Here is a 12,113-nt window from a genome sequence, read left to right on the forward strand (position 1 = left end):
CTGTGTAGTTACTTGTTTTCCTTTGTGTACTCGGTCATCGTGAAGTGTGTGAAAGAAGGATCTTTTGAGACTATCAAGTCCACTTAGCCTATCCTGGACCTCATGATATTTTTGAAGTTGTGCACTAATGGTTGTCTGTCATGGTAGGAACACAAATATTGTCTAAGGTATATATAATTGGCTAAGGTGCCCAAGGCTTTTGCACAATACTTGTAGATATTTTATGTATTACACATTACTGCTGCCGCAAAAAAAAACTAATTTCATGACATGTGGGTGATGATAAACTTGATTCTGATATGGGTCTCTATTGTAGAGTGAGAGCGGGAAGGGGGCAGGGAGAGGGGAATCATGGTTGGGAAAAGCGGAAGGGAGGAGGGAAGCACCAGAGAGACCTTCTGTAATGATCAATAAACCAACTGTTTGGAATCTAATCACCTTGCCTGGTGTCTTAAGGCTGTTTGTATCTGCATCCACAGCACCCCCTGCCCCGGCACTTCTTCTCTGCCACTGTCCCACACCCATATAACATATAACAATCACAGCACAGAAACAGGCCATCTCAGCCCTTCTAGTCCGTGCCAAATGCTTACTCTCACCTAGCCCCACCGACCTGCACTCAGCCCATAACCCTCCATTCCTTTCCTGTCCATATACCTATCCAGTTTTGTTTTTAAATGACAAAATCGAACCTGCCTCTACCACTTCTACTGGAAGCTCGTTCCACACAGCTACCACTCTCTGAGTAAAGAAGTTCCCCCTGGTGTTACCCCTAAACTTTTGCCCCTTAACTCTCAACCCCTCCTGTGATACTCCACCCTCGCCATTCTCAACATCCTTTGCTCCCGCCAGATTTACAATCTTGCTCTCTGCTCCACGTCAACAAATACAGTACTGTGCAAAAGTCTTAGGCACCCTAGCTATATATGCCTAAGACTTTTGCACAGCATTGTAAATACATGTTGTTCTACTGGGCATCAGGCTCCTTCGATTCCATCATCTGGCATGCCCACCACCCAGGCCATGATTTCTTCCCGCTGAAGGTGGTACAGCAGCCTTAGGACTCACACCACTAGGTTCAGGAACTGTTATTACCCCTCAGGCATCAGACTATTGAACCAATGGGGATAACTTCACTTGCCCCATCATTGAAATGTTCCCACAGCCTATTGAGCCACCTCCAAGGACTCTTCATCTCATGTTCTCAAATTGTTGTGTTTATTTATTATTTCTTTCTTTCTATATTTTACAGTTTGTTGTCTTTTGCACGCTGGTTGAATGCCCTGGTTGGTGTGCTCTTTCGTTAATTATATTAATTCTATTATCTAGTATATTCTATTATTGGCATTCAACCAGCGTGCAAAAGACAACAAACTGTAAAATATAAAAAGAAAGAAATAATAAATAAACACAACAATTTGAGAACATGAGATGAAGCCTATTCCCATAAGAAAATGAATCTCGTGGCTCCAAATGGTGACATAGATGTACTTCAATAATAAATTTTCTATGAATTTGTTTTCCTGGAGCTGACTAATATCCAAGTTCGTGTCGAGGTTTCCTGAAATCATTAAATGTCCAATGCAATTTTCCTTTTACAGCGTCTTCCTGGAATTCCATGAGTCCATGTTTCTTTTGCAAAGTCATAACTTTACTGAAGACATGGGAAGAGGAGGAAATGCCATGGAACCAGAGAGACATTGTAATTATGACTACCTTCCAGAAAGGAGACTAAAGAGAAGTACCTACAGAGTGGTCTGCTTTGGGTCAACCACATGGAAAGTTATTCCCATATCCCTCAACTGCCTCCTCCCCTCAGGAAGCTGAACATCTGCTTCTTGAGTTTATTTCCACTGGCCGACCTTGCACGGTGCCTCAGATGTGCAAGGATCTGCACTAATCACTAGATACACTCCCTCTTCCAGCCTTACTGAACCCTTTGGCTCTGTCAATCAGGAGCCCCGGTGGGATACTCCCCTCAAATTTGGCTGACCTGAAAGGTGCACGTTCATCTTGCATTTGCCTCAATGAGGCAACGTCAGCTAAGGGGCCCACAGAATGGGTCTATAACTGAGCCAATCTCATTGGTGTCTGCTATCAAGCAAGGTTGACGCATTGGCCTAACACTTCTTCCAATCTTGCTCACTACAGTGCTGTACCTTGTTCCCAGCAACCTTCCCATTGAGGTAGGTCTCTATCTTCTTTTAAGTCACCTCCCATTCCAATGGACTACTCAAGAAGACACTGCACAGCTGCCATTCCAATGGGTGCAATAGTAGACTAGACTACACACACACACACACACACACACACACACACACACACACACACACACACACACACACACACACACACACACACACACACACACACACACACACACACACACACACACACACACACACACACACACACACACACACCCTCCCCGAAACAAAACAAGGGCAGACAGAAATGGTTATTTCTCATATGGACTGAAAAGAAATCTGTCCCCATGCCTCACCATTAATACATTATACGGTGAAAAATTTTATCAACAAACACAAAATGCTGGTGGAACACAGCAGGCCAGGCAGCAGCTATACATATATATATATATCATTTCGGGCCTGAAACGTCGACAGTGCTTCTCCCTATAGATGCTGCCTGGCCTGCTGTGTTCCACCAGCATTTTGTGTGCGTTGCTTGAATTTCCAGCATCTGCAGATTTCCTCGTGTTTGCTCGTGAAAAATTTTATGTTCTGGTAACTGCATCTGATAACTCACATGGACTCACTCTAACAGATACAGTCCCTTTGTTCTACACATCTCCCCCCAACTTCCTCCTACCAAAAGCTAACTTTTCTCTCTCTTCCACAGCAACAGTCTGCTGGAAAAACTCAGTGGGCTGAGCAGTATGGGGAGGGGGTAGGGGTATGGGGAGAAGAAATCCGGCATCAGGACTGAGAGTAGAGAGGGGAGTTGTCCAGTATAAAGATCAGAGACGGAGCGGTGAAACAAGAGCTGAGGAACAGTGGAAGATGATGGGCAGCTTGCAGCAGATAGCAGAAGGGAGGGGAGCTAGAAGACAGTGGTAGGTGGATGATAGATGTTAGCAAGTAAAGAAAATAATGAGAGTGATGCATTATCAATTACTCCAAAAGACCGGACGTAGAGTAAATACTGAAAGGCTTTTATCAGCAGTAAAATGGATCCACGTCCATACTGTATGTCTGCCCTGGACTGTGGGAGGAGCAGTGATACAATCACCTTTATTCAGGAGGAGCCACAGGAGCAGTCAGCAGAGGGGCGTGTCCAGGCATGTCCAGACAGATATACATGGTTTACCACATTCGCCCCTCCTTTTTAAAAAAGAGACCCGTGGGGTGAAGTGACTGACAATATTTAAAACAAGTCTATATTTACAGATTAAGTCTATCAGGCGGTCGAGTCCGTCGCTGCGATCTACGTAGCACCGGTGACGGTGGTTGTGCTGGCTCCAGCCTGACTTGAGGTGCCAGCACGTTAGGTGTCAGTAATCCCTCGTGTGTGTGCATCGCGCCCGCTATGGGAGTGTCGTGAGGTGTCTGTGTAGGGCTTGGCGTGCACGGGGTCTCGTCGGTATATACATCGGTGGGTACAGGGTTAATAGTCACCATGGAGTGTTCGGAGTAGGGGCTCGGTGCTCCTGCGGGCACCAGGTCGCGGACGGAGACCGTGTCTTCCCGCCCATCAGGTAAGACCACGTAGGCTTACTGGGGGTTCGCATGAAGTAGGTGAACCCTCTCGACCATCGGGGAGTATTTATTGCTCCTCACATGTTTCCGGAGCAGCACTGGCCCTGGGGATGTCAGCCAAGCCGGTAGGGTGGTCCCAGTGGCAGACTTCCTGGGAAAAGAAAAGAGTCGCTCATGAGGGGTGGCATTGGTGGACGTGCATGACAGGGAGCGGATAGAGTGGAGTGCCTCGGGGAGGACCTCCTGCCATCGAGAGACCGGCAATCCCTTTGACCTAAGGGCTAAGAGTGTGACCTTCCACACCGTGGCATTCTCCCTCTCCACCTGTCCATTTCCCCGGGGATTATAGCTCGTGGTCCTACTAGTAGCAATACCCCTAGCCAGCAGGTACTGGCGCAGCTCGTCACTCATAAACGAGGACCCTCTATCACTGTGGATACAGCAGAGATATCCGAACAGAGTGAAGAGCTGACGCAGGGCTTTTATGACGGACATGGCAGTGGTATCGGGGCAGGGAATGGTGAAGGGGAACCGCGAGTACTTGTCGATAATGTTGAGAAAGTAGACATTGCGGTCGGTGAGGGAAGAGAGCCCTTAAAGTCGACACTCAGTCGCTCAAAGGGGCGGGTGGCCTTGATAAGTTGTGCTTTTGCGTGTCGGTAGAAGTGCGGTTTGCACTCAGCGCAGACTTGGCAGTCCCTGGTCATCGTCCTGATCTCCACAAGGGAGTAAGGCAGGTTCCGGGCTTTCACAAAGTGGAAAAGCCGGGTGACCCCCAGGTGGTAAAGATCTGCATGTAGGGCGTATAGCCGGTTGATCTGCGTGCTGACACGTTCCCCGGGATAGGGCATCGGAGGGCTCATTGAGCTTCTCAGGCCTGTACATGATGTGATAGTTGTAGTTGGAGAGTTCGATTCTCCACCTCAAAATTTTATCATTTTTGATTTTGCCTCGCTGTTGGTTGCTAAACATGAATGCGACTGAGCACTGGTCAGTCAGCAGGGTGAACTTTTTGTTGGTAAGATAGTGCCTCCAGTACCTAATAGCTTCCACTATGGCCTGGGCTTCTTTCTCCACCGCAGAGTGCCAAATTTCAGGGCCTTGAAGGGTACGGGAGAAGAACATCACCGGCTTTCCTGCCTGGTTGAGGGTAGCAGCCAGCGTGAAGTCGGAGGCATCACTCTCTACTTGGAAGGGAATGGTCTTGTCCACCGCATGCATCGTTGCTTTGGCAATGTCCCCTTTAATGCGGCTGAAGGCCATGCGGGCCTCGGCTGAGAGGGAAAGAGTGGTGGACTTAACCAGGGGGCGGGCCCTGTCTGCGTAGTGAGGGACCCATTGGGCGTAATATGAAAAGAAGCCCAGGCACCGTTTGAGGGCTCTGAGGGTGTTGGGAAGAGGGAGTTCCAACAGGGGGCACATACAGTCGGGGTCAGGGCCAATAGACAATAGGTGCAGAAGTAGATCATTCGGCCCTTCGAGCCTGCACTGCCATTTTGAGATCATGGCTGATCATCTACTATCAATACCCGGTTCCTGCCTTGTCCCCATATCCCTTGATTCCCCCATCCATAAGATACCTATCTAGCTCCTTCTTGAAAGCATCCAGAGAATTGACCTCCACTGCCTTCCGAGGCAGTGCATTCCGGACCCTCACAACTCTCTGGGAGAAGAAGTTTTTCCTTAACTCTGTCCTAAATGACCTACCCCTTATTCTCAAACCATGCCCTCTAGTACTGGACTCTCCCAGCATCTGGAACATATTTCCTGCCTCTATCTTGTCCAAACCCTTAATGATCTTATATGTTGCAATCAGATCCTCTCTCAATCTCCTTAATTCCAGCATGTACAAGCCCAGACTCTCTAACCTCTCTGCGTACGACAGTCCTGACATCCCAGGGATTAACCTTGTGAATCTATGCTGCGCTTCCTCTACAGCCAGGATTTCCTTCCTTAACCCTGGAGACCAAAACTGTACACAATACTGCAGGTGTGGTCTCACCAGGGCCCTGTACAAATGCAAGAGGATTTCCTTGCTCTTGTACTCAATTCCCTTTGTAATAAAGGCCAACATTCCATTAGCCTTCTTCACTGCCTGCTGCACTTGCTCATTCACCTTCAGAGACTGATAAACAAGGACTCCTAGATCTCTTTGTATTTCTCCCTTACCTAACTTTACAACGTTCAGATAATAATCTGTCTTCCTGTTCTTACTCCCAAAGTGGATAACCTCACACTTATTCACATTAAACGTCATCTGCCAAGTATCTGCCCACTCACCCAGCCTATCCAAGTCACCCTGAATTCTCCTAACATCCTCATCACATGTCACACTGCCACCCAGCTTAGTATCATCAGCAAACTTGCTGATGTTATTCTCAATGCCTTCATCTAAATCGTTGATGTAAATCGTAAACAGCTGTGGTCCCAATACCGAGCCCTGTGGCACCCCACTAGACACCACCTGCCATTCCGAGAAACACCCATTCACCGCTACCCTTTGCATTCTATCTGCCAACCAGTTTTCTATCCATATCAATGTCTTCCCCCCAATGCCATGAGCTTTGATTTTACCCACCAATCTCCTATGTGGGACCTTATCAAATGCCTTCTGAAAATCGAGGTATACTACATCCACTGGATCTCCCTTGTCTAACTTCCTGGTTACATCCTTGGAAAAACTCCAATAGATTAGTCAAGCATGATTTACCCTTGGTAAATCCATGCTGGCTCGGCCCAATCCTATCACTGCTATCTAGATATGCCACTATTTCATCTTTAATAATGGACTCTAGCATCTTCCCCACTACTGATGTTAGGCTGACAGGTCGATAGTTCTCTGTTTTCTCCCTCCCTCCTTTCTTAAAAAGTAGGATAACATTAGCCATTCTCCAATCCTCAGGAACTGATCCTGAATCTAAGGAACATTGGAAAATGATTACCAATGCATCTGCAATTTCCAGGGCCACCTCCTTTAGTACCCTAGGATGCAGACCATCTGGACCTGGGGATTTGTCAGCCTTCAGTCCCATCAGTCTACTCATCACCATTTCCTTCCTAATGTCGATCTGTTTCTTTTCCTCTGTTACCCTATGTCCTTGGCCCATCCATACATCTGGGAGAATGCTTGTGTCTTCCTTAGTGAAGATAGATCTAAAGTACTTATTAAATTCTTCTGCCATTTCTCTGTTTCCCATAACAATTTCACCCAATTCATTCTTCAAGGGCCCAACATTGTTCTTAACTATCTTCTTTCTCTTCACATACCTAAAAAAGCTTTTGCTATCCTCCTTTATATTCCTGGCTAGCTTGTGTTTGTACCTCATTTTTTCTCCCCATATTGCCTTTTTAGTTAAGTTCTGTTGTTCCTTAAAAAGTTCCCAATCATCTGTCCTCCCACTCACCTTAGCTCTGTCATACTTCCTTTTTTTTAATGCTATGCAATCTCTGACTTCCTTTGTCAACCACTGTGCCCCTTTCCCCCCTTTGAATTCTTCCTTCTCTGGGGGATGAACTGATTTTGCACCTTGTGCATTATTCCCAAGAATACCTGCCATTGCTGTTCCACTGTCTTTTCTGCTAGGCTATCTGTCCAGTCAACTTTGGCCAGCTCCTCCCTCATGGCTCCATAGTCTCCTTTGTTCAACTGCAACACTGACACCTCTGAGCTGCCCTTATCCTTCTCAAATTGCAGATAAAAACTTATCATATTATGATCACTACATCCTAATGGCTCCTTTACTTCAAGATCACTTATCAAATCCTGTTCATTACATAACACTAAATCCAGAATAACTTTGAATGACTTGAATATCCAGAATGACTCCATTCTCCACGACACACCCACGGATAGCAAGTTGGGTGGTTCTGAACACACACTTGTCCTTGTTATAGGTAAGATTAAAAGCTTTGGCTGCTTGGAAAATTTTTTGGAGGTTGTTGTCATGATCCTGCTGGTCGTGACCGCAGATGGTGATGTTATCCAGATATGGGAATGTGGCCTTCAGTTGGCACTGGTCCACCATCCGGTCCATTTCCCTCTGGAAGAGAGTACACCATTCATGACACCAAAGGGGACGCGCAGGAAGTTATAAAGCCTGCCGTCCACCTTGAAGGTGGTGTAGGGGCGGTCCTCTGGGCGGATGGGGAGCTGATGGTAAGAGGATTTTAGGTCTATGGTCGAGTACACCTTGTACTGAGCTATCTGATTGACCATATCCGCGATGCAGGGTAGAGGGTACACATCAAGCTGCGTGAACCTATTGGTGGTCTGGCTATAGTCCATGACCATCCTATTTTTTTTCCCATTCCTAACAACGACCACCTGGGCCCTCCAAGGACTTGTACTTGCCTCAATGATCCCCTCCCTGAGCAGCCGCTGCACCTCCGACTTAATGAAGGCCCTGTCCCCCGCGCTGTACCTCCTGCTTTTAGTTGCCACAGGTTTACAGTCGGAGGTCAGGTTGGTGAACAGCGGTGGGGGAGGGATCTTGAGGGTGGAGAGGCTGCAAGTGGTGTCCGTAGTGCGGCAGTTGGCATGGTGTTGGGTGGGATGTGCGGGTCGGTGTGTGTGTGTGGTCAGTAGCGGGGTATGTGACGAATTCCCACAGAGCTGGGGATTTCCGACAGTGAAAGGGGCCCATCATACTCCATTGTCACGCTTTTCAGGTGGCTCTGGAAGTCGAGCCCCAATAGCACAGGGGCACACAGTTGAGGCATGACCAGTAATGTAAAGTCTCGATATTCTGTGCCCTGCACCACTAGCATCACTACACAACCCCCACCCCCCACCCCGGATGTTTGTTATATCCGACCCAGAAGCCATGGCAACGCTCTGGCATACCGGCCGTGTCACAAGTCCGCAACGCTGCACCGTGTCTGGGTGTGTCAAACAGGCAGCTTGTCCTGCACCCCTCCACCAGGATGTCCATCATTGACCTTGCGAGCTGGTGGGGAGTGCTTTGGTCGATGGTCATGGAAGTCAGAGTTGAATCGCTGTCTTGGTCCGGTGCGGTGGGGTGCCTGGTAAACACCCGTGGGTTGTAGGCGGGGCAAGGTGGTGCCGACCAAGATGGCCGCCCCCATGTCTCGCACTTGGTGGCGGCGTGTAGACAAGATGGCGACGGCCAAGATAGCGACCCCCATGCCTCACACGCAGCGCTGCTCGATCCCGCTCGCGGTTTGGACTTACAGGCCTTGGCGAAGTGGCCCTTCTTTCCGCAGCTGGAGCAGGTAGCTTCTCGGGCCGGGCAGCGTTTCCAGGGGTTCTTCTCGAGTCCGCAGAAGTAACAATTCGCGGACTCGCGACTGGCAGCAGCCGTGGTCGATTCGCCGGCAGGTTGCGGGGTCTGCAGCGTCCATGAGGCCGTCGGGAGATCGCGTGCCTGGACAGCATCAGAGTTGTGCAGAGTGGCCTCCAGTGTGTTGGCCAGCTCAATTGCCGAACGTAAGGTAAGATCGGCGTGTTCCAGCAGCCGCTGGCGCGCATACACTGACCTGGTCCCCGTGACGAAGGCGTCTCTTACTAGGAGCTCCGCATGCTGTTCAGCTGTCAGCCCCCGGCAATCGCAGGCCCACATGAGCGTCTGTAGGGCTCAGGCAAACTCAGCGCTCGACTCTCCAGGCTGCTTCTGCCGCGTTGCTAAGCGATATCGATAGATAGATAGATACTTTATTCATCCCCATGGGGAAATTCAACTTTTTTTTCCAATGTCCCATACACTTGTTGTAGCAAAACTAATTACATACAATACTTAACTCAGTAACAATATATGATATGCATCTAAATCACTATCTCAAAAAGCATTAATAATAGCTTTTAAAAAGTTCTTAAGTCCTGGCGGTAGAATTGTAAAGCCTAATGGCATTGGGGAGTATTGACCTCTTCATCCTGTCTGAGGAGCATTGCATCGATAGTAACCTGTCGCTGAAACTGCTTCTCTGTCTCTGGATGGTGCTATGTAGAGGATGTTCAGAGTTTTCCATAATTGACCGTAGCCTACTCAGCGCCCTTCGCTCAGCTGCCGATGTTAAACTCTCCAGTACTTTGCCCACGACAGAGCCTGCCTTCCTTACCAGCTTATTAAGACGTGAGGCGTCCCTCTTCTTAATGCTTCCTCCCCAACACGCCACCCCAAAGAAGAGGGCGCTCTCCACAACTGACCTATAGAACATCTTCAGCATCTCACTACAGACATTGAATGACGCCAACCTTCTAAGGAAGTACAGTCGACTCTGTGCCTTCCTGCACAAGGCATCTGTGTTGGCAGTCCAGTCTAGCTTCTCGTCTAACTGTACTCCCAGATACTTGTAGGTCTTAACCTGCTCCACACATTCTCCATTAATGATCACTGGCTCCATATGAGGCCTAGATCTCCTAAAGTCCACCACCATCTCCTTGGTCTTGGTGATATTGAGACGCAGGTAGTTTGAGTTGCACCATATCACAAAGTCCTGTATCAGTTTCCTATACTCCTCCTCCTGTCCATTCCTGACACACCCCACTATGGCCGTGTCATCAGCGAACTTCTGCACATGGCAGGACTCCGAGTTATATTGGAAGTCTGATGTGTACAGGGTGAACAGGACCGGAGAGAGTACGGTTCCCTGCGGCGCTCCTGTGCTGCTGACCACCGTGTCAGACCTACAGTCTCCCAACCGCACATACTGAGGTCTATCTGTCAAGTAGTCCACTATCCAATCCACCCTGTGAGAGTCTACTCCCATCTCCGTTAGTTTGTGCCTTAAGATCTTGGGCTGGATGGTGTTAAAGGCACTAGAGAAGTCCAGGAATGTAATCCTCACAGCACAACTGACCCCATCTAGGTGAGAGAGTGATTTGTGCAGCAAATACGTGATAGCATCCTCCACTCCCACCTTCTCCTTATACGCAAACTGAAGAGGATCCTGGGCGTGCCTGGTTTGTCAGCCGCTCCATGGTCTTCATCACGTGCGACGTCAAGGCAACAGGTCTGAAGTCATTCAACTCCTTTGGTTGTGGTTTCTACGGTGTTTTCCGGCCGCAGGTATTGTCACCTGAGGACGCTCATCGCGCCGTCGTAACTCAGCTGGTCTCTAATCATCGAGTAGACCCATGGACTGACCCGGAGAGGAGAACTCTGTGCTTCGCGGCAGAATCGGTCACTTCAATCTCCTCCAGGTATGATTCGAAGCAGGCTAGCCAGAGTTCAAAAGCGCTTCCGGCCTCAGGTGTTTGCGGGTCGAGATCTTACTTGTCGGGTCTCAGGACGTGCTCCATGACTTAAAATTTCTGCTAATAAAATTGATGCACTATCAATTACTCCAAAAGACTGGAAGTAGAGTAAATACTGAAAGGCTTTTATTAGCAGTAAAACGGAGCACATCAATGCTGGATGACTGTGGGAGGAGCAGTGACACAATCACCTTTATCCAGGGGTCTGTGGGAGGAGCCACAGGAGCAGTCAGCAGAGGGGCATGTCCAGGCATGTCCAGACAGGTATACAGAGAGGCAAGTGGATTGAGGTAGAGGAGTGAAGGGTGAAGATTAGAGACCAGAAGACTTAGGAGCAGAATTCAGCCCATTGAGTTTGCTCTGCCATTCCATCATGGCTGATCCCAGATCCCACTCAACCCCATACACCTGCCTTCTCGCCATATCCTTTGATGCCCTGACTGATCAGGAAACTATCAACTTCTGCCTTAAGTACACCCACGGACTTGGCCTCCACAGCAGTCTGGGGCAGAACATTCCACAGGTTCACTACTCTATGGCTTAAAAAATTCCTCCTTAGCTCTGTTCTAAAGGGTCGCCCCTCAATTTTGAGGCTGTGCCCTCTAGTTCTGGATACCCCCACCATATTAAACATCCACCCTATCTGGTCCTTTCAACATTCAGTAGGTTTCAATGAGATCCTTGTTACCAGGTTCGAATATGGCCCAAGTGTGGAGTGAGAGACACTGAAGCAGGTCAATAGTTCACAGACTTTAATACGAACAGTGTTCAAGGGAGAATAAAACAATAAACGCTGGGCCAAACAGGGCTGTTAACTAAAACTCTCAAAAAGGAGAATGAAGCCTCCACTGCGGCTGAAAAGAACATCTAAACGTTAAACGAATCCTGCTAGTTTTCAAAGTCAGTTGACTTGGAAGTCCAGTATCTCAGGAAAGGCCGAATGCAGAACAGCAGCGAAGCGTTGCTGTGCTCTGTCCAAGTCTCGACAAGCACTACAACAAGTATGGAGTTAAATACTATCACGATTAAATAATAAGTAGCTGACACGTGCAAATTCACAAGCACAATTGCTGTATCTACTGCTCTGCTGAATCCGTGGTTGTGACAACCCTCCCACTTCTTCTAAATTCCAGCTTCCCAGTCATACAATTTCCCACTCACTTTTGCTATCTTATATGCCTTTT

General features: G+C 48.3%; 1 protein-coding gene across 1 annotated transcript in view; it reads left to right on the forward strand.

Moving 5' to 3' along the window:
* The first annotated feature begins 8,832 nt into the window (after positions 1-8,832).
* LOC140719593 (CD276 antigen-like) overlaps positions 8,833-12,113 on the forward strand; it is a 30,129-nt gene continuing 26,848 nt past the window's right edge. The window contains exons 1-2 of the mRNA XM_073034296.1: positions 8,833-8,895; positions 10,742-10,875. Coding sequence (XP_072890397.1) covers positions 8,833-8,895; positions 10,742-10,875 — 197 coding nt within the window. The remainder of the gene's footprint in view (positions 8,896-10,741; positions 10,876-12,113) is intronic.

Source organism: Hemitrygon akajei, chromosome 32, assembly GCF_048418815.1.
Source record: "Hemitrygon akajei chromosome 32, sHemAka1.3, whole genome shotgun sequence".
In the NCBI taxonomy this organism is placed as follows: Eukaryota; Metazoa; Chordata; class Chondrichthyes; order Myliobatiformes; family Dasyatidae; genus Hemitrygon; species Hemitrygon akajei.